We start from the raw sequence: 20106 nt of genomic DNA on the forward strand, positions 1-20106 counted from the left end.
ACACAGATTTCTCAACCTCAGCACCATTGAAAGTTGGGGCTGGACAATTCCTTGCTGTGGAGGCTGCCCTGAGCATTATAGTACTCTTAGCAATGTCCCTGTTCTTCACCAGTAGATGTCAGTAGCACTCCCCAGCTGGTCCTGACAACCAGCCTATCTTTGGACATTGCCAGCTATCCCCTAGGGGCAAAATGGTCCCTAATGAGGGCCACTGATGACCATACAATGATGCGTCGAAGACTGCTTTGCACTGTTTCTTCCAGAAGTCTTCTCAAAAGCCTCTAGCTGGGCTAAGTGATGCAGCTTCTGTGAACCATGCTCACCTCTATCTTAGCACTTCACATTACACTTCCATTAGACTCTGGGTACTGGCTCATTTTTCATCCCCATTTTTGAGCACAGTGCTTGGTACATAGCAAATGCTCAATAAATGAAAAGATTGGCAGATGCTCAGTGGTCGAAGTCAGTTGTAGCCAACCTAAGGAGTCTAGGTAGGAACTGGCCTCTCGTCAGGATTATTGAAGATCCCTGTCATCGATGGTTTACTCTCAACAGAGGTTACAGTGGATATAGAAGTAGTAAGAATTAACTCTTGAGAATGAGGCTATAATGAAAAATAGAATTTGCTTCTCATAAAAATGTGATTATTCAAGTATTGATCATAAGAATAAAACTCCCTCCTTATCTGAATTGAGCTCAAGTCCTTACTTAATTAATAATTCAACTTCGCCACCCTGCCCCCGGCCAACATTGTGCTGACTCTCCCATATTCTTTTTCTCACATGATTTCACTTGACTTGATATGCTGAGGTTATAGTTCCACTTGCAAAGTGATCTAGCTAAAGGAAGAAATCTGTATTGTAACAGAAAGCTAGAAGGATATTATGAAGAAAGTATAAAGTAATAAGAATGGAGGCTTACATTCTGGCATAGTTGTTTTAAAAACTCCAACAAGAATTATCTTTAAAAAAATTCTTCTAGGGGCGCCTGGGTGGCTCAGTGGGTTAAGCCGCTGCCTTTGGCTCAGGTCATGATCTCAGGGTCCTGGGATCAAGTCCCGCGTCGGGCTCTCTGCTCAGCAGGGAGCCTGCTTCCTCCTCTCTCTCTCTCTGCCTGCCTCTCTGCCTACTTGTGATCTCTCTCTGTCAAATAAATAAAATCTTTAAAAAAAAATTCTTCTAACAAAGGCCTACTTACATATAAAGGGGAATAAATCACTGAATTCTGGGGGAAAGGGAAGCTCAAGTTTTTAGGTGAATATTCTCTATTCTTTAATAACCAGACCAGAACTTGTATCTTCAGCCACTGGTCCAGTCGCTCTGCATTTCTTACTGTTCCCTGAATATGCTTTATGCTCCTGTGATGAGTGCCCTGAAGCGTCCTCCTCCTTGTCCAACAACCCCTGTGGGGCTGCCCTAGTGCAGATATTGCTGACAGCAGCAAATGTTCACCTGAGAACTTTGAAGACCAGGCTGAAAAAGGGTTCCATGTGGACAGAAGTCAGTAGAGCCTGGGTTTCTTTTCCTATGAAACAGCTGCTCATATTTCAAGGTTCAGTTCAAATGACTGAGAGTTTCTTTGTTCTTTCATTTTCCTCCATTTAACCAGTTATCTCCTGAGATCCTCTTACATAAGTGCTGGGCGAAAATGGTCCCTGTTCTCAAGAAGAGGTTTGCTGTTGACCGATTGCTTTCTGCTAAGCACTATGCTCTGTATGTATAATCATAACAACGATGAGATTTTATAGCTAAGATAATACAGGTTCAGAGAGGGTAAGTAACTGGCTCAAAGAGCTCATAAAAGTTGGAGCTGTTGGGGCGCCTGGATGGTTCAGTCAGTTAAGCATCTTCTGCTCAGGTCATGATTCCAAGATCCTGAGATGGAGCCCCAAGATCTGGTTCCTTGCTCAGCAGGGAGCCTGCTTCTCCCTCTCCCACTGCCTACTGCTCCCCCTGCTTGTGTTTCCCCCTATCTCTCTCGATCTGTCAAATAAATAAGTAAAATATTAAAAAAAAGTTGGAGCTGTTAAAATGGGGTTATAATGCTCATCTTGCAAGGGTATTTTAAGGATTAAATGTCATTCATTCTTCCATTTATTCATTCATTCCCATCTCTACTCAGGGAGACCTACCTTGACTACCCTTACCCTGCTTTAATGATTTTTAAAAAGTATTTATAACTTAGCATATTGTCTATTATTTATTTATTTGCTTGTTTATTTATTTATTTCCAGTCTCCTCCCACCAGAATGTAAATTTCATGAGCACAAGGCCTTGGTTATTCACCAGTGCATGTGGGAGCTCATCATTGTGTCTGATCCCTGGCAGGCACTCAACACATATTTCTTGAATGAATTTGTTGAATGAATGATTAAAGTTTAGGTTGCTGCCTGTGTAAAGCGGAAGTGTTCAATATTTCATCCCTCATCCTGTTCTCCCAAACTCTCCTGAATGTGTTCTGGGTAAATGACATTACCTGGTAATATTTGTTATTTCCTTTGATTATCAATATTAACAGAAGCCCTCAAGTTAAACAGATAGAAATGTGAACCAAGAATGCACAAGGAAAAATGCGCTATAAATATTTAAAAACATGTTCATGCTCTCTAATAAATGTGATGCAAATTTAAGAAAAAGGACAGTGAAATCCCTTTAAAAATGTGATTAATAAAGCACTAGCCAGTTTTGGTGAGAGTCCTGTGAAGTGTACATTCTCGTACAAGGCTTCTGGGAGGGTAAATTGAAGCAATTTTTTAGGAAAGAAATTTTACAGCATGTACCAAAGCTTTTAAAATGTTTTTACTCAATGGTTAAGTAAATTATTAAAAAATGCCATGATGAGGTATGATATATCTATAAAGATTATGCCATTAATGCTTGTTTATCACATGGGAAATCATTTTATAAGCAGAACTTAATAGGAAAAGGAAAAAAAAAAAAAGCAGGTGTCTATAACACTGGAACTCTCTTGCATGAAATAGGTCTGCACAGAGAATGTGGACACAAAATGTCACAGGGCATCATGCCTGGTATACCCTGAAACTCCAGGGGTGATTCATTTGTATTTCTGCATTAAGAAAATGAATCATTAGCAAAAGTGCTATTAAAAATGAAATTTTTAATGTATATCTATATATGGCATTTCTATTTATAGGATATATTCATAAGTTTCTTATATGTAGGGTCCAAACAGCCTTTCAAAGTAAAGCATGGTAGAGATTTTTAGGCCCATTTCACAGATGAGGTTACAAAGGACTAAGAGAGGTTGCTTGACTTACTTCTTAGCACCCTGTTATCAGATGTCAGCATTGGGCCTATAGTCTGGGCAAAATGACATGTTATTATCAATAAGATCTGAGTCAAATTTGCTTCTGGAAAAGGAGGCAAGCCTCAGGTGAAGTGCCTGTGAGGAGTGCCCACCCCAAGGCCTCACAGAAAACCTTCCCAAATGCTAGTCCTCTTCCCTTCTTGGTGCTCCTTCCCTGGGACCATGACTTCAGTAGTCATAGAAATCAGTTCCCCTACACCTTGCTGAACTCAGTGTGCTCATCACCAGCAAGATGCCTTGGGAATGAGAGATGGGGAAGCTCCCGGCTGCTAGGAATTGCCCTGCCCATGTTTGGGTCACATGGCCAAAACTTTACTCACTTTCTCCAGCCCCATCTGTGTGCACCAGGGATGGCGCTCGGCGGGAACAGAGGTCTTGGTGTCTAAGGGATTGGGTGTGTCCATCATACCCTTGAAATAGCGTGTATCTGTGGAAAGAGAAAAATTTGAAGTCTTACCGTATGTAGACTCAGCACATTACAATTAACAAAATATGTGCATATCTACAAACTCACTGGACAGATTAAGAGATTGAAGCCCAAGGAGTAGGACCTGTATTCCTCTCAGTCCGTATGTGTGAATTCCAGAGTCTTTGAGAATCCTTTACTCTTTGAAAATCCTTTACTCTTCTCAGTCTCTGGGAACTCCTGCCCACCCTTCAAGCCCTGTCCTATCACGCCCTTTGCAAATCTTTCTAGATCCCACCCACCAAGACCCCAACATCAACACTGTGGTTCTTCTTTCTATATTACACACCTAGCATAGTCTATCCTAATTATCTGTTGATCTTTCTGCATCTGCCCCTAGATTGTGACCTTCCTGAGAATGGAGATCCTGCTTTGTTTATCTTTGTGTCACTTGATCAGTCCTAACGCAGTAACTGCACACGGCTGGTACTCGGTAATTGCTTGTTGAGTGAATGAGCTAAGGAGTTTCATCGTTATTTGCAAGGTGATTCTTTCTGAAACAACTTCTGTAGACTCGTCTCTGTGGGTCAGGCCCTCAGAAATCACAAGGGCTTCCTCCTCTTTTCGCTTACAGCCCTGTGCTCTATCTACAGTTCAGAGAACTTGAGTATGTCCCAGTTGGGACGAGACAGGGTGGATGTGAAATTATGTCTTCCTTACTCTTAATAAGCTTGGCTTTGCTGCCATGTCCTGGGGCTACATGCATGCTGGTTGCCTATAAAACAAGTCAGCCAAGTTGAAAAGTCTTCCATTTCATGCTACTCTCCATTACGCAAACTCTGTCTTAAAGTTCCCATGCTGCCCACAGCCCTGCCTATCCACCCTCTGCCATGCTCCCCGGTTGCTCCTTGGACTCAGGAAGAACATCATGATAATGACAACTGGTATTTACAGAGTTCTGGCTCTGTGCCAAGTCCCCTGTTGAGAACTTGAAAGAGCTCTTGGAGGGTAAGTTCTGTTATTATGAACACCATTTTTAGGTAAAGAAAATGAATTTTTTAGGCTTGCTCAAGGCCACACAATGAGTAAACCACAGAGGCAGGATTTTAGCCTGGAGTTGTTTAATTCAGCATCTGCAGCTTTAACTGCCGTGCAGTATTGCGTCATGGACGTGCATTCCCAGATTTTAGACACCAGATGTTACCTGCATATTCTGATTCCTTTATAGGCCTGGCTGGCAAAATTTGTATTGATGGCCACGCTTCTACCATGTGAAGCTCAGGGTCCTCATAGTCACCATCCATGTGGTCTTTCGATCCATCCAGAATTGCCACAGCAAAGTTCCTTTCCTAAGCAGGAGGAAATGGTTGAGTGAGTCAAGGGAAGGTTCAGTCATAACAAAGGTGAGAGGCTACAGTGACGTATAGACTCTCTTAGAAGAAAACCTGTAAGAATCTGGGCAGTTAAATTCTTGTGGTGGCAGAATCTTAAAGATGGCCTCAAATATTCCCATTCTTGGTTATTCAATCAAATAATAATCTGGGTACTGCTATGAAGGGACATTAAGGAGGTACTTAAGATTACTCATCGTCTGTCCTTAAAATAGGGATGTTATCCTTGGATCACCTGAGTGGTTCAGTGTAATCACATGAGCCATTAAAGAAGAAAGGAGATCTATTTGTAGATGATGGGATCTTGTATGTAGAACATTCCAAGGAACCCACTTAAAAAAATTATTAGAACTAATAAACAATCAGCAAGGTGATACATGGTCAATACACAAATGTCGATTGTATTTCTCTATATCATTAATGAGATCCAAGTCTGAACACTGGAGATGGCAGGATTGGGGACCACCCAGCAAGAGATGTAATCCCCACCACAGAAATTCTGGAATCTGCACCTATGTGTTGGGATTTGGATTCAGCATTGTGTTGTGTTTCAGCCCAGATGCTAATCTCAATGGTCTTTCATACAAAAAGATCCCTTGTCTCTCTTAGAATTCCCACTAAGACCCCAGATGGCCATAGCTATGAATAACAGATCCAGTTACAAGAGATTGGCACACACATCTCCCAGTTTGGCCCTCAGGATTAAGAACTTACATCTTCCTTTTACAAATATGGAAACTGGGAATGGTGACTTCTGAAAACCACAGATGTCGTAGGTGCCATTGATAGGCAGAACCTAGGTCTTCTGCCACATCCACCTCCTCTAGAATCCAGTGCCGGGTATTAAAATTGTTCTGAGCCTAAGATGAAAGGTGAAGAATCTAGGGCATTTCTTGTGTTGCAACATCCATAATTTTGACTTTTAGCCAGGGAGTGCAATGGCAAACAGTGTGAGCCTGGGCTCAGATCCTGAGTTTTTAAGTTCCTTTTTGATTCTGTAGAGGGCATTCCACTTATTCCCAGCCTATCCTAGTCACACTACATGAATTGGACAGCCTGCTAAGTCTTTCTTTGGACTCCCAATTATTTTATAGTCAAAGACTGAAGGCTTAAAGTCAAAGTTACTGCACTATAGCCTTCACCATATCTGTTTTTTTTTTTTTTTGTACATAGTAGATTCTTAATATGTGCTTGTTAAATAAGCAAGTACATAAAATAATGGATTTTAACTCGATTTAGTGTGTAATAATGGGTATGATTTAAAATTTTTCATTGATCCTGTAATTTCCCCAGTTAGAGATAATCTTTAGTGGAGGCCACTTCAAACTTATTTTTGAATTAGCTGATATTCACCCACACTACTACAATCACCCAGAGTTATAGAGTGATACTGGCAACCAGAAGTTAAATGAGACAATGCATCTAAAGTTTTGAGCAAAATACCTGATGGTGTTGTATATAATACCATACACGTATATAAATATTACTGTGACTGCTGCTATGCTAATGACAATTGAAGGAATGCAGAGATAAAGCAAGGTTGCCAATCTTCCCCTAGAGCCCCTCTAATGTTTGTTAAGGACTTGACATGCGCTAGATGCTTTAGGTACGTTATTTCATTGTATGAACATAGCAGTCTAGGAGGTGGTTTTATTATAGTGGAGGGGCTTGGAATTAGAGGCTTGTGTCTAAATTCCAGCTCTGCAGGATTCCAGTTCTCTAGTGTATGTGGGCAAGTTGCTTACCAGCTCCAAGCACGACTCTTTTCGTCGTTGCTCTGCCAAAGCAGTTTGGTACAGGTAAAGACAATGTTCGTGAAGGTCCCAATTTCCAGGTGAGCAGGAGTGCCATGGGGACTCACCAACCCCTGTCTGGAAGGCCTTTTAAGCTTTCCGTGGGCTCTAAGTAACTCTGCGTATTTGATGCAAAAGTACGTCAGTGTTCTCCATGGGAGAGCATATAAGAGGTGGGCTCCCTGAAGACTATGAGTTTGGCTTTCAGTGTGCTGCCCTGATTCCTATCGAAGTGCTCCTAAAGGAGACCAAGGCTTAAGTCCTACAAGAACTGAGGGCTCAGGCAATTATGAAGTTATAAAATTCAAGGGGCTCAGGTTTAAGAGAACAGGGACCAGCCCAACGACCCAGGAGTAGGAACAGGATTGAAAGAGGGACCTTGATGACCGACTGAAAGAGGTTAGGTCACTGAACAAAGCTGGAGTTGGGCCATTGGCATGGTTGCCTGGACGCTGTGCTCCAAGCATCCAGGTGTTACAGCTATGAAACCGTGCCTTCTTGGTCTGGTCTTAGGAGGAAAGCAGGGCTCTGGCCAGAAATTCTTGGATGGGAAACCAGATAGTATCGCTCTGCTTAGGGGCAGCATAGATCCAAGATGGAGTCACCCACTCCTAGATCTAAACTGGGTCCACTTTATGACCTTGGGGAGGTTACTTAACCCCTCTGACTCACATGCTTAATCTGTAAATTGGAGACGGCTAAATCTGCTTTATTTGGTTGTAGTTGGAGATTAATTGAGTAAAATGTCCATAAAGGTTCTACTTTGACATCTGCCCATGACACCTGCCCGTGGTAGAGCCTTTTTCTCTAGTTAATGTACTGAGTTTTGGTATAGCTGAGTGCCCAGAGCAAAGCAAGCCTGCCAGGAGGGGAACTCCAGGGGTTTTCACAATTGACGTGGCAAAGAGGGGAAGGTGGCTGGGCTGTTCTCCCTCAGAACTGCACACAGAAGTGAGTTCTGACCTGGAGCAACTCCTTTTGGGATTTGACAGATGGACATTTTGTTGCAAGGGCATCATTTACATACTATTACAGCAACTACCAAGACTCCGCAGAGTGCAGTTCCTCTGGGAAATCTTGGACATGCTAGAAGAATCTGAGACAGAGATCTTTAGTCTAATCCCCTTGCTAGACTTCGTGGTGTCAGAGCACAGAGAGACACAAGGGGGAACAGCAACCATCACCCCAGGTCTGTAGAGAATCTACAAAAGACCCTGAGAATCTTGCCCCCAGGACTAAATATTAGTATTTTGGTTTATCTCTTTCCAGAATGAGAAAGAGACAGAATTTTATTTTTAAATATAATGACTTGCATCTATTTAATAATCTATTATCAACCTACTACTATCAATAGCAGGGGTTTTCTTAACTAAAACTCAGTCTTTTCTGTCCACAAGCCTCCTACTTTATAAAATATTTGTGATTGATTGATTGGTTGATTGATTGATTATGCATGTGTGTCCCGGGGTGAGGATCTGTAGCTTTAATCTGATTGTAAAGAAGGTTTTGGAACAGTGCAGAACCAATGATTTTAAAGGCAAATTCTCTCTCTCCCTCTCCTCTATCTACTTGTTCCCAATATTATCTATAGATATGCCAGGTAAAACTATTTAAATGATGTAAAATTTAACAATAAACTAATATAAAATTAGGTAGCTGAGTTCATGTTATAAATTTCAAATTTTCTTTAGTCATTAAAATTCTCGTCAATACTCTTAATGGCTTCATCATATGAATACATCATAATCTAGTCACTGTTTTTTTCTGTTATTGAATATCTAGAATGATTGCAGTGTTTCTCTTTAACTATATTATTATAAAATACAAATGAGTATGTTTACATATTAATCCAAATATCAGATTAGTTTCTTAGTTTAAATTCCCAGCCATAGGATTATTGGGCTAAGGAAAGTGAGCATTTTTATGTTGATTGGTTATTATGAAATGGCTTTCCAGAAAGTGAGTTCCAATTTAAGATTTTACCATGAGCCTTAGGAAGTGATTCTCTCGTCTCCCCCTTGCCAGCACCATGTGGTGGTATTTTCATCTTATTTCATCTTTGCAGTGGCCATGCGAGTTAATTTTTATCTGCATTTCATAGCTGAGGAATTGGAAGACAGTTTTCTTTCTTCTTCTTCTTTTTTTTTTTTTTGTCTCTCTGTCTATTAATGCCTTATTATCCACGTATTTATTTTTTTCCAGTTTAATTGAGAAATAATTGAGATACATCACTATGTAAGTTTAAGGCATACAGTGTAATGGTTTGATTTACAGTGTGTATTGTGGGAAGACAGGTTATACACAAGAACCGAAATGCAGGTGTCTCTACTAGGAAATCATGCTATTTGGAAAAGCTTGTTGATGTTTTTGTTTCTTTTCTAAATTTTGTTTCTTTAAGTTTAAATTTCTTTAAATTCACCCAAGTCCCTTGAAAAGAACCACTCACTTTGTAAATGTCAAAGACTGACAAGTCGGGAAGGCTGACTTACATGTTCCAGAAGAGGCTCGTCGACAGCCTGGCCTGCAAACAGAAGTGGACCCAGTGTTACTGCAAGACATTGAGGAGAGTGGGGGTGCTTGGGTGGCACAGCTGGTTAGGTGACTGCCTCTTGGTTTCCACTAGGGTTGTGATCTCAGAGGTCGTGGGATCGAGTCCCTCATTCTGTGCAGGGTCTGTTTGGGATTTTCTCTCCCTCTCCCTCTGCCCCTCTGGCTCAGGCTCTCTCTCTCTAAAATAAATAAATAAATCTTAAAAAAACAAAAACAAAAACAAAAATGAAAACACTTTGAAAAGAGTGACCCTTGTGTTTCTCTGGAAGTTGTGTTCATTGCCATTTATTTCTCTTGAAGGCGATCGCCTAAAATGCAGTATGTATGTCCATACTTTCCCTTCTTTTATTATTATTATTTTTTTTTATGATTTTTTTTGTATTTTAATTTTTTATTTTTTTTATAAACATATATTTTTATCCCCAGGGGTACAGGTCTGTGAATCACCAGGTTTACACACTTCACAGTTCCCCTACCCTCTGGCACAGCACCGCATTTTGCTGTAATTGGCTGTATGTCCATCTCCTGGAACAGACTGGAAGTATTTCATGGGCAGGGCAACAGGTCTACTCACTCATCTGTCCCTAACTCCAGGCCCAGGCCCAACATTGAACAAACAGTTCTTTTTTTTTAAAAAAAGATTTCATTGATTTATTTGAGAGAGAGAGAGAGAGAGAGAGATCAGGAGGAGAGCTGAGGGACAGAGAGAGAGGCAAGTAGACTCCATGTAGTGCGGAGCCCGACGTTCAGGTGATCTCACGACCCAGAGATCAGTACCCCAGCCGAAATCCAGAGTGAGACACTTAACCCACGGAGCCACCCAGCTGTCCCGTGAACAAATGAGTTCTTGGCAGGTGTTTGTTGAGTGAGTGTTGTTCATGTGAGGTCTGTCAATGCTCCACCCCCTCACTGGGACTTGTTTTATGGAAGATTGCCTGGAGGTCGTCTAGTGCACTCGGTCGATGCCCTAGTTTAAACTCTACCCTCAAATGATGCAGAACCGCTGAACTGCTCACATGATCTGCAGGGTTTTTTGCTTTCTCTACACTTAATTTTCCTAAATTGCATTATAGTATCATGCTGTTAGTCTGCATGCAGGAACATCATAAGCAGAAAATGTTCTTATCACATCCTCTTTATTAGCACATATGTGAGAAGTTTCTAGTGGGTCTCGGGAGCTGTGTGCTTCTCGGCAATTGGTTTGCTTTGGTTTAATGGGAAACACTGATTTTACAAGAGATCCTATTTTCCTTCCTCTTTTGGCTGTTCAGAATCTCAGGGCAAATTTCTGGCCTGTGTCCAAGTCACGTAGAGGACCACAGGATGATTTGTATTTCTGCATCTTGTTTTGGCTTCATCATGTTCTTAGACTTTTGCCCTTCTACCCAGAATTCTTTTACCATACCAAAATATGCAATTAATAGCTGGGGATTTGTGTCAGCATGCCCAAGCCTTGTGTAGACTGTAATGTGTAAATTAATGAAAGTTTGGCTCAGTGGAAACACAGCTCTCTGGAATTTGCTTAGGACCAGTGCATCAGGGACGTGTTAACCAGCCAAAGCTAATTTCCTTGAGATAATGAGCAGGCAAGAGCAGAAGTCTGTCTGCACCTGCCGCCCAGTCCCAGCCCATCCTGGTGGTAGGACTTGCAGCTACCACTGTCCTGGGGCACTGAGGACACCTTCCCGTCCCAGCACAATCATACCCCTACCATACTCCCAAACTCCAGCACGGTCTGGTTCCTGGCCCCTCTCTGATCTCCCTGGTGGAGAAACCCGCAGGTTTTCCAGCCCTTCACAGTAGCAACCAGAACCCTCTCATGAATTGAGTTACATTAATAAGGTCACCCATAAGGACCAGCCGGCCTGGAAGAGGCAAATGAGCACTGAAATATTGGGGATCTACTCTGGCCGGCAGGACCGAGGGAAGCATCTCCTGTCTGTGATTCAGAGTTCGATATAACCTCATCTTAGGAAATGGTTCTCATCAGATGTGGTCATTATTCCGACATGGAGAGCTGTGGGGTCTCTTCCTTCATGAGCCTCCAGAGACTCTCCTGGATTCTCCAAATATGTTTCATGCCACTTCTGAGTCTTTGCTTGGGTTGAGTCCAGCTGGAGTTCCCACCTCCTCTGTGTTGCTTTCATAATGCTCGGTGCTTTGAGATCCTCCTGGGGCTCCCCTCTCTGAACACTCTAGGTGACCTTAATGTCACAGAATTGTCTGGACAGTTACTTTCTGTCTCACTCACTGGGACACCCACATAAAAATAGGCAGCGTTTGATTACTTCTTTGATGGGTATGTACTCAGCCCCCCCCTTTAGAAGATTTTATTTATTTATTTATTTAGAGAGCACGTGAGCCAGGGAAGGAGCGGAGGGAGAGGGAGAGGATCTCAAGCAGACTCTTCCCTGAACATGGAGTCTGACACAGAGCTCATGTCCTGAGCCCAGATCAAGAGGGGGACGTTTAACCGACTGAGCCACACAGGCACCCCTGTCCTTAGCTGTTCTTTAGGGAAGGGGTTGTCTTTATCTGCTGCAGTCCCTATGTTCCTAATGATGCAGGTTTGGGATATAATTTTAGAAGCATATTTTTAAAACTGTGATGCAGTTCATGTCACTCATGGCCCATGGCACGCCCCGTGGAATTTGGATTCTCTGCCGTGGCTCCCAACCTCCAGCACGGTCTGGTTCCTGGCCCCTCTCTGATCGCATGTCTTTCCAGTTTCTTCCTCTCCTCTGAAACTAGCTACCCCAGCTTCTTTTCGAGTCTCTCCAGTATGCCAAGCTCCTTCCACCCCAGAGACCTGCACACACTGTGCCTGGAGGGAGCCTCCCTGACTACCAATCTTAGGTAAAAGTGAAGGAGCTCCTCTCCAGTCCTGGGCCTCAATACCTCAAGTGCCTCGAATGGCTTTGAAGATACTGCAAGGAGATGCACTGAGCCCCATTTCCTCTCCCTGTGGGCCCTTGGCTGGCACACTTCTTCCAGTGTCCCTTGTGCCACATGGCCATGGCATGGTGCTCTAGCCGCCAGGACAAGGTGGGTGCATGGGCGTCCCTTCTGGATGATCCACTTGACCCTCTCCTTCTCGTGACCCTCTCGACACCCATCTAGAGAGAGAAGACCCTGAGGTCTTCAGGGGTAATGGAAGCCAGTGCGTGAAAGGAGAGTGAATCCCAAATGAGCATTTGGGGAAAAGACTTCCTTCGATCCACATTGGATTGTTATGTGAACAAGAAGTAAATCCTTATCTTATTAAACTGCCAACATATGTAGTTTATGCATTATGGATGTTAGCTCTTCCTGATTAACAAACTTTTTTTGTTTTCCATTTCAAAAAAACAAAATCAAAAACCAAAAACAAAAAAGTAAGGAAAGAAAGCAAAACCAGGCTCACAGTGCAAACCAGTTAGTTTCTTCACAAGCTCTGTGGGGACGTCGACTCACACTGATGTCTGAGGACTGCTGACTTAGAAGCTCCGACTCCCTTCCATGAGGGAATGAGCCATGTTAGATAAAGTTAGAGAGAAGTTCTGACATCAGCGCTTGTAAACACATCCTTGAACGGAAGCCTCTGAAAGCCCGAGGCTGGTGCATTTTAGTGCCTCTACTGGCACAGGGGTGCTGGCTGTGTCCCCAAGGGCTGGCTCCGTGGGATGGTTGCATTTAAAGGAAATCACCGGCTGAAATAGTTCCCAGCAGGTCCCATTAAGAGAGTCTTGTTCTCTGGTGCAAGAAGGGAAGTGAAAATAAGGAGCCTGGAGTGCTTTTGAAGTTCCTCTTTCTCTGGGAAGTGGAGTCAGCGGGCTTTTCAGATGATGGCATTCCCAAACCAGTCAGGTTCCCCAAGCAGACCCAGCTTCTGTTTTCAATGCAGTCACAAGATTTTGGAGGGGGGTGGTGGTGGGGAGAGGTATGGCGAAGGTGAGCATTGGCTCTGGTGAGCCAGCTGGTCTTACTCAGCAATACCTGGTGATAAGGGAGAGGCCAGAGGGTCCCAAGGCCCCATCACTAGAACTCTGTAGAGGAGAAGGCTGTATGTCTCTCAATGTCCACTTCCCCAGTCCGTCCTGGAAGCCCCAACCATCAGCTGCTTACATGGGCACCTAGACCAAGTACTTGCTACAACTCGGTCTTCCTCGCAGTCCTATGTGCCCATGAGTCTAAGTTTTGGTAAATGGAAGAGGTGGAAAATCAATTCAGTTTTCAGGGAACTTTCAGAAGAGAAATTGTTGTGCATTGTTGATTTCTTTTTTTTCCTCCCTTCCATCCTCCTGCTGCCTAGAGCACAGCTATCACTATTTTCGGCAGTGGGATTGAGGCTAATGCAAGGGAGGGAGCAGCAGCTCTGGGAGCAGAGCTGCCAAACAACCTTGGAGGGCTTACCTCTGGACTTACTTACATAGAAGAAAACAAGTCACATTTAAGCCCTTGTGATTTCTTTCTGAACATGTGTTTCAGCCTTTGCTGTTTAATCTCCTTGAGGAGGTCAGCTTTGGAATTCACCGAAAAGGTGGCAGAGCTTCTGAAGAAAAGTCATGAACACATATTTCATGGACGCTGAATGAGAAGTTAGAAATTCTAGGTTCAAAACCTGGCTGTTTCTGGCCACGTGACCTCAGGCAAGTGCATAAGCCCCAGTTAACGAATATCAGCTTGCAGAACGAGAAAAGTAGTGTTTCCCCCAAACAGCAGTTGAGAAATTTAAAGAAATAACCACCTGGCAATGTGTCCCCCCAATGAATGACTGTGTTTCGCATTTCAAGTTCAACGTCATGAACAAATCTTTTCCACTCAATCCAGATTGTGAGTCCTCTGCCTTCAGATCCGTATTAGGAACTTGTTTTTTACAGAGTTCTCATTTAAGGAAAAAAAAAAAAAAAAGAGCAGTGCGTTCTTCAACACTCAACTCTGTTGGTGTGGCTCTGTCCATTCTCCCCAGTGGTCTGTTGAGCACAACCTGTCTAGCTGTGAGGCTCAGGGATTCAGTGACATGGCTGGTTGACAACCTCAGTTTAAAGATGAAAATACTGCTTGCCCCCAGCAGGGACAAGAGTACTGTGGCAGATCTGAATTCTACTCTGCTGACTTATTCCCTGGGGGGTAATCTAACTTCTCTTGGGCTCAGTTTACCTAATCTACACTGTGAGTATTATCAGCATCTGACAGCTAAATTAGAGACATCTATCAAATGCTTGGCACAAACTAGAGACTCATTATGTTGTTAGTTTCCATTTTCTCTCATTCACAGGTCCTAGGTCTCATTGATGTCATGGGAGAACCAGTTTTCAAAGTCTGGGCTCCAGACCTAGCTAGGGCTTCAGATTCGTTTCTTTTCCTGTGCTGCCTTCACCAGTGTTTGTCTTTTAGGAACTGCACGGTTTCTGTTGAAATTTAAATAAAATATTCTGAGATAGTCGTCATCCAGGGAATTACAAGCAGCTTCCTAGTGAAGACAGTCTTCATGGCTTCCTTTTTATTTATTGTTGCTTCAACCAGTGATTTTCCAAAGACAGCCCTAGCACTCCATGAGGTGGAGTTATCCCGGGAAGGCAAGGACTCACTAGTCTCACGACAGACCTGTGAAAAAGCACAGACCTTGGGGTGGGCTTGAGAATACACATTTGTGACTACTGTGATTCTGATACACAATACATTTTAAAGGCAGCTCTGAATCGCTGGGTTTACCAATCATGGGCGATTTGAAATCCTGGCTTGTGCTTATGCGAATTGGAGGAACACCTTTTCCCAGCAATTCAACCACTAACTTTTCACATTGTTTCTGTCCACTGATTTTGGCCACATCTTGCGGGAAAAATCAGCCTCGGCGAAATTAATACAAATGTTGCAATGTCTATAAATGGCCAGCAGGGGGCATTGGATGTGCATGTATCCCGTTCCTGCCTTTCCTCCACCTACTCCTAAAATCCTTATTAATTTTTCTTTTGAAAGTGGGAAAAACCAACTCTCAAGACTGCTTTCTTTGGGAAACAAAAAAACAAAAATAAAACAAGTGCTCCTGGACAAAATGAAATTTCTTGTCCATTTAATTGAAATAGCCAATAGCCAATATATATCTTTATCAGGGTTTTTATTGTATACGGTGTCTTAAGAGAGAAGTACCACTTTCTAAATAGGGCTATCTTCTTTCATTTCCTTCTTTAATCAGTGGAAGGAGAGAAACTCCTGAGTTTATTTTTATGGAAAAACATGGCCCTATTCTCTGTAAATCAGCCTCACAGAAGGTATTGGTATTGACAGATTGTCCAAGTTTGAACATGTGTTTGGTGTTTGTCTTTTCCAGGCCTGGAATGTGTATATATATATATATATATATATACATATATATATATATATATATGTATATATATATATATATATATAATATGTTATGAATGTATATATGTTATGTAATATGTATTATATATATAATGTTTAGCATATAAAATATATGCTACTGTAGAAAATTATAACAGCTGAGGAAAAAAGAAGGAGGTAAAAATTACTATAAAGTCCCCCTACCAAAACACCCACTAAAAATATTTGATTGTAGCCTGATCACTCACAAACACACGTGCACACATGATATAACCTCTGTAGGTCTGAGCACACTGTGTTCTTGCCTTCTCTGTCATAGAATAGCAGACTAGAACATATCCATGTCACTAAATATGCTTCAGTGTCATCTTTTTAATGGCTATATAGTATTCCCTCCTGCTGGAGCCCCACCATATGTTCAATTAATCCCATGGTAAAAAATCGCAAGCAACTTAAAAATATCTAGAAATGTTATAAATATCGTGGCAAACAGTCTGCTGTGTGAATCCCAAGCATCCTTAATAACATCAGTTCTGTTATATTTTAATAGATACCTGTCCTGGTTCATAAAGGTGCATAGACTGGGGTGGTGTGATTTGCCGTTAATATATTTAGCAGAATATAGATTCCAGTGGGTATGGGCAGGCCTGGGCAGCTTTACCTCAATCAGTTTTCTTGGGATTTTGATTTGTTTTTGTCCACCTCCACCCCCCCGCCCCAGCTTCTGTCTCTTGAATGTTGTTAGTTAAATGGAATACCCACCTGTCAGTTCCTTTCTGTCTTCAGGAACATGGAGAGGGAGCGAAGGGGGAGGGGTATGGGTCATGTGGTTTATAACTCACCAGCCCCTGTGTCAGATTGGCAATTTCCTTTGCAGGGACCATCCCCTTTGGAAGGGTCTAGAGTACTCCCAGGACTCTAAGTGGGTGGTGGGAAGGGGTAGCGAGCTGATGGAGGGAGGTGTATTTGGGATCAAAGACTCTGGTACAGTTTGGAAGCATCTACCTTGAGAGAAAGCAACCTTTGTTAGCAAAGGACTGGGAAGCTTACTAAAAGCATTTTCTGTAAGAGATTAGAGCTGGGTGCTTGTTTCTTATCTATATTCATACTTGCAGTTCAGACTTTGCTTTTCTCCCCTCCTCGTGGCTCTTTGGGACATGCTCCAGCATGCACTGTATGAACCTTGGAGCTCATTGGCAGGTTGCATCACTTCCTATGATTTTATACCTTCTTTGCACATTTCTTTTCTATTTCTCACTTTATTCTGTCTCTTTGCAGCCATCATTTGTGGCCACCAGCTTTCTAGGGACATTCTATTGGACTTTCCCTGAAACAATAGTGCTCCAAGATGAAGAGTATGTACTTTAACTCAAACTTTAATGGGATTCAGAACTAGGCTCTGAAAAGAGATGCAAGAGAAGCATAAAATGAATCCATCATCTGTGCAACACATATTTTCAGGGGGAAGCCATTATATAGAATTCAGTTGTACGAGTGCTAAGGAATGGCCACAACCCTGACGTTTAGGCAGACTTTCACACATTTTCCAGATGAAGGAACTTGAGCCCAAAGGGACCTAGGCTTCACAGCTTAAAAGTGGGGAACCAGGGTTCCCCATCAGCTTGCCAGCTTCCAAAGCTCATGGAAGTCACAGGCCAGGCTGCACTCCAGGAGCAACCAGAGGGAGAGACCGTCAGTGGCTAATGCCAGCTGGAACAGGCCAATAGTTTCACTGAAAGAAAAGCAGAAAGGAATGGAAGGAAGAGTAACGGAGCCATGCTGGCATTCCCACTGCTTAGGTGACAGAGGGCCCCTGACTCACCTGTGGCATTGTGTATTCGAGGCCATGACCTAGGGAAGGAAAGAGAACCAAGGTCAGTGTGAGCGGCATGCGGGCCACACACCTTCCCCAGAGGAGTGGCAGCCACGACAGACATTTCCCAGATCAACCTACGGAATGATTTCTTCATTTTCTTACTGTTCAAGATCCGAAACAACATCTTGTTATAGAGAATCCAGAAAAGAGAAAAATGCACAGAGAAGAAAACAACAGTGCCCCAGGTAATATTTTGGCAAGTCTGCTATACCTACGCACACATGTTAAGAAGGGTATGTGTGTGTAAACATACAGGTGTATAAAAGTAGCACAGGAATGTATGGGCTGCTGATGTTAAAAATGCATTATCTATCTTTAGCTGTTATTCCAAGACATGATATTTATTTGGATATTTATTTGGTGATTTTATTTTTATTGGGTGATATTGGCGATTTTTGGAGGGGACGTTTAGGTTCTTCCTAGTTTTTATTAGGGTGAATGATCTTGCAGGGAATATCCATGTTTGCATTTCTCATCTAATCCCTGAAATATTTCCATGGAGAGACTCCACCAAGTGCAATGAAGAGGCCAGGCAATGGGGGCCATCCACGCCCCTGTCTGTAGATCACACAGTTGCTCTCCACGTGGGTTGGATCAATGGAGGCTAATCCACAGAGCTGGAAGAGACCGTCTCGCTGGGTCTCATCACCCTTAAATCCATCCTTTGAAACGATCCTGCCTACTTGGCACCTGATTCCTTATTTTACCTGTTTTACTTCCTAGATGCCTAGTGAGACTGAATTATTGTTATTATCTTCCAAGTGGTTTTAGTGGATTTTTTCCCCTGTGAGTTACCTGTACGTGCGCTTGTCCATTTTCTAGTAGGGTCTTTGCTTGGCTGCCACATTCACATTGGACAAGGTGCCTTTGAAACACCTTTTGGTTAGATTTCGGGCAAGGATCTGAAAAACTCTGGGGCGACGGAAGGCTCTGGAGGGTGCTGCTTCTGAGCCAACTTGTTTGTGCCTTTAATAATCCTGGGCCCCACGCAGCACCTGTCCTTGGAGGCTCTCAAAGTACGTCACAGGGGCAATTAACTGAGCATCGCAACACACACCAGGTGTAAATATTTATGAGGCCTGGCTGGTGGCTGGGACATCAGGCACTGAATAGTTAAGCCGGGAGACAAGAGTAACCAGGAGACCACAGCCCTCCGCCCTTGAGTCTGGCTTCCTGCTTGCCCTTTGTCCTCTGCCGTTTTAATACTTGGAGTGGCCCTGTGGGGTGACTAACGCTGTCCTGAGTTTACGGATGAGGAAATGGGAGGTTCAGAGAGCTCCCCAGCTTGCCCAGTCCCACAGAGAGCGAGAGGCCTGACACCAGCCTGTTGGATCCCCCTGTCCTCGCCGCCTCCCTGACCCCCGCCCCCAGATGGTGGCGAGCCCAAAGGCAGTGTGCCGCTGTGGTCTCGGAGCCCTTGTGGTTAGCTCTCGGCATCTTTTCAAGCTGCCTGACAGTCTGCAGAAATTAACAGTATGCCAGCCAGGAAGGGGCAGATCACTTATCTGGGGACTTGGAGCTTTCTCTTGACACTTTGAACTTACAGGCTCTTCCTTGACATATTTGTCTTAGATCAAGGCCTCTGAAGGTTCCCCAGACCTGTCACTCATGACACAGGGAATGTAAGTGATATGCTTTTGCGACTGTGCACAGCGAGCCTGATGGGAGTGTGGCAAGCCAGGCCCTTGCCTGGAGGCATCACACCCAGCACAGGCAGTGTCCTGAGCCTGGGGGTGAGGAAGAGGATGCCACTCTCCTTGGGGAGCCTAGCAAGAGCTTGGACTTTTAAGTTAGGATTCTGTCCTTCTGACCTTGGCTTCACCTGGTTTTTGGAATCAAAGACTGATCATGCTGAAAAGCACGTCAGAGGCAATGTTGTCCAATTTGTTGTTTCAAGTTTCAGACCCTCAAAGGTAGACCTGGGGGTCTTCTGACACCTACGAAGAGTGGAGCTTGTCCCGCACTGAGCGAGGCTCAGCTCCCACTGGCTGGCTTTCCCCACTTTGCAGGTGCAGCTCAAGTTCGGAAGAGGTTAAGTGAAGTGGCCCAACAAGCAATCAGCAGAGCCAAGAGGTGTCCCGCTACCCTTATTATTTCCAAGCCTACCCTTATCTATTTCCAGTGAGTAGACTGACTAGCACTCCGTTCCTGGGAGCTTCCTCCGTTCTCCCTCTTGGCAGGGTCCCCAAGGGATGAGGCTCATTCATATGTCATATCCTCTGGGATTCTGCACCCCAGGGCCCTCTGTGCGTCAGTGCAAGCCAAATGAATTAGCAGAGGAAGCATCAGCAGAGCCGGGAGCAGCGTTGTTATTCCAGCTGAGCCTGGAAAGGGGAGAGGGAGAGGAGGAAGCCTGGAACCGGCCTGGGAGGGCCTGGGGAGGAGGGGACCCCAGAGGGGACCTGCACTCCACTGTTATGTCTGGTTGGAGTGCAGACA

At 43.6% G+C, this 20106-nt stretch overlaps 1 protein-coding gene across 1 annotated transcript in view; it reads right to left on the reverse strand.

The window, feature by feature from the left end:
• Window positions 1-20106, reverse strand: part of CLNK (cytokine dependent hematopoietic cell linker) — a 165574-nt gene that overhangs the window by 56381 nt on the left and 89087 nt on the right. The window contains exons 4-7 of the mRNA XM_013044762.2: window positions 17614-17642; window positions 9407-9438; window positions 4938-5082; window positions 3648-3754 (exon numbers count right to left, since the gene is read on the reverse strand). Coding sequence (XP_012900216.1) covers window positions 3648-3754; window positions 4938-5082; window positions 9407-9438; window positions 17614-17642 — 313 coding nt within the window. The remainder of the gene's footprint in view (window positions 1-3647; window positions 3755-4937; window positions 5083-9406; window positions 9439-17613; window positions 17643-20106) is intronic.

The sequence above is a fragment of the Mustela putorius genome, unplaced genomic scaffold (assembly GCF_011764305.1).
Source record: "Mustela putorius furo isolate JIRA1106 unplaced genomic scaffold, ASM1176430v1.1 tig00000083_pilon_pilon_pilon, whole genome shotgun sequence".
NCBI lineage: Eukaryota > Metazoa > Chordata > Mammalia > Carnivora > Mustelidae > Mustela > Mustela putorius.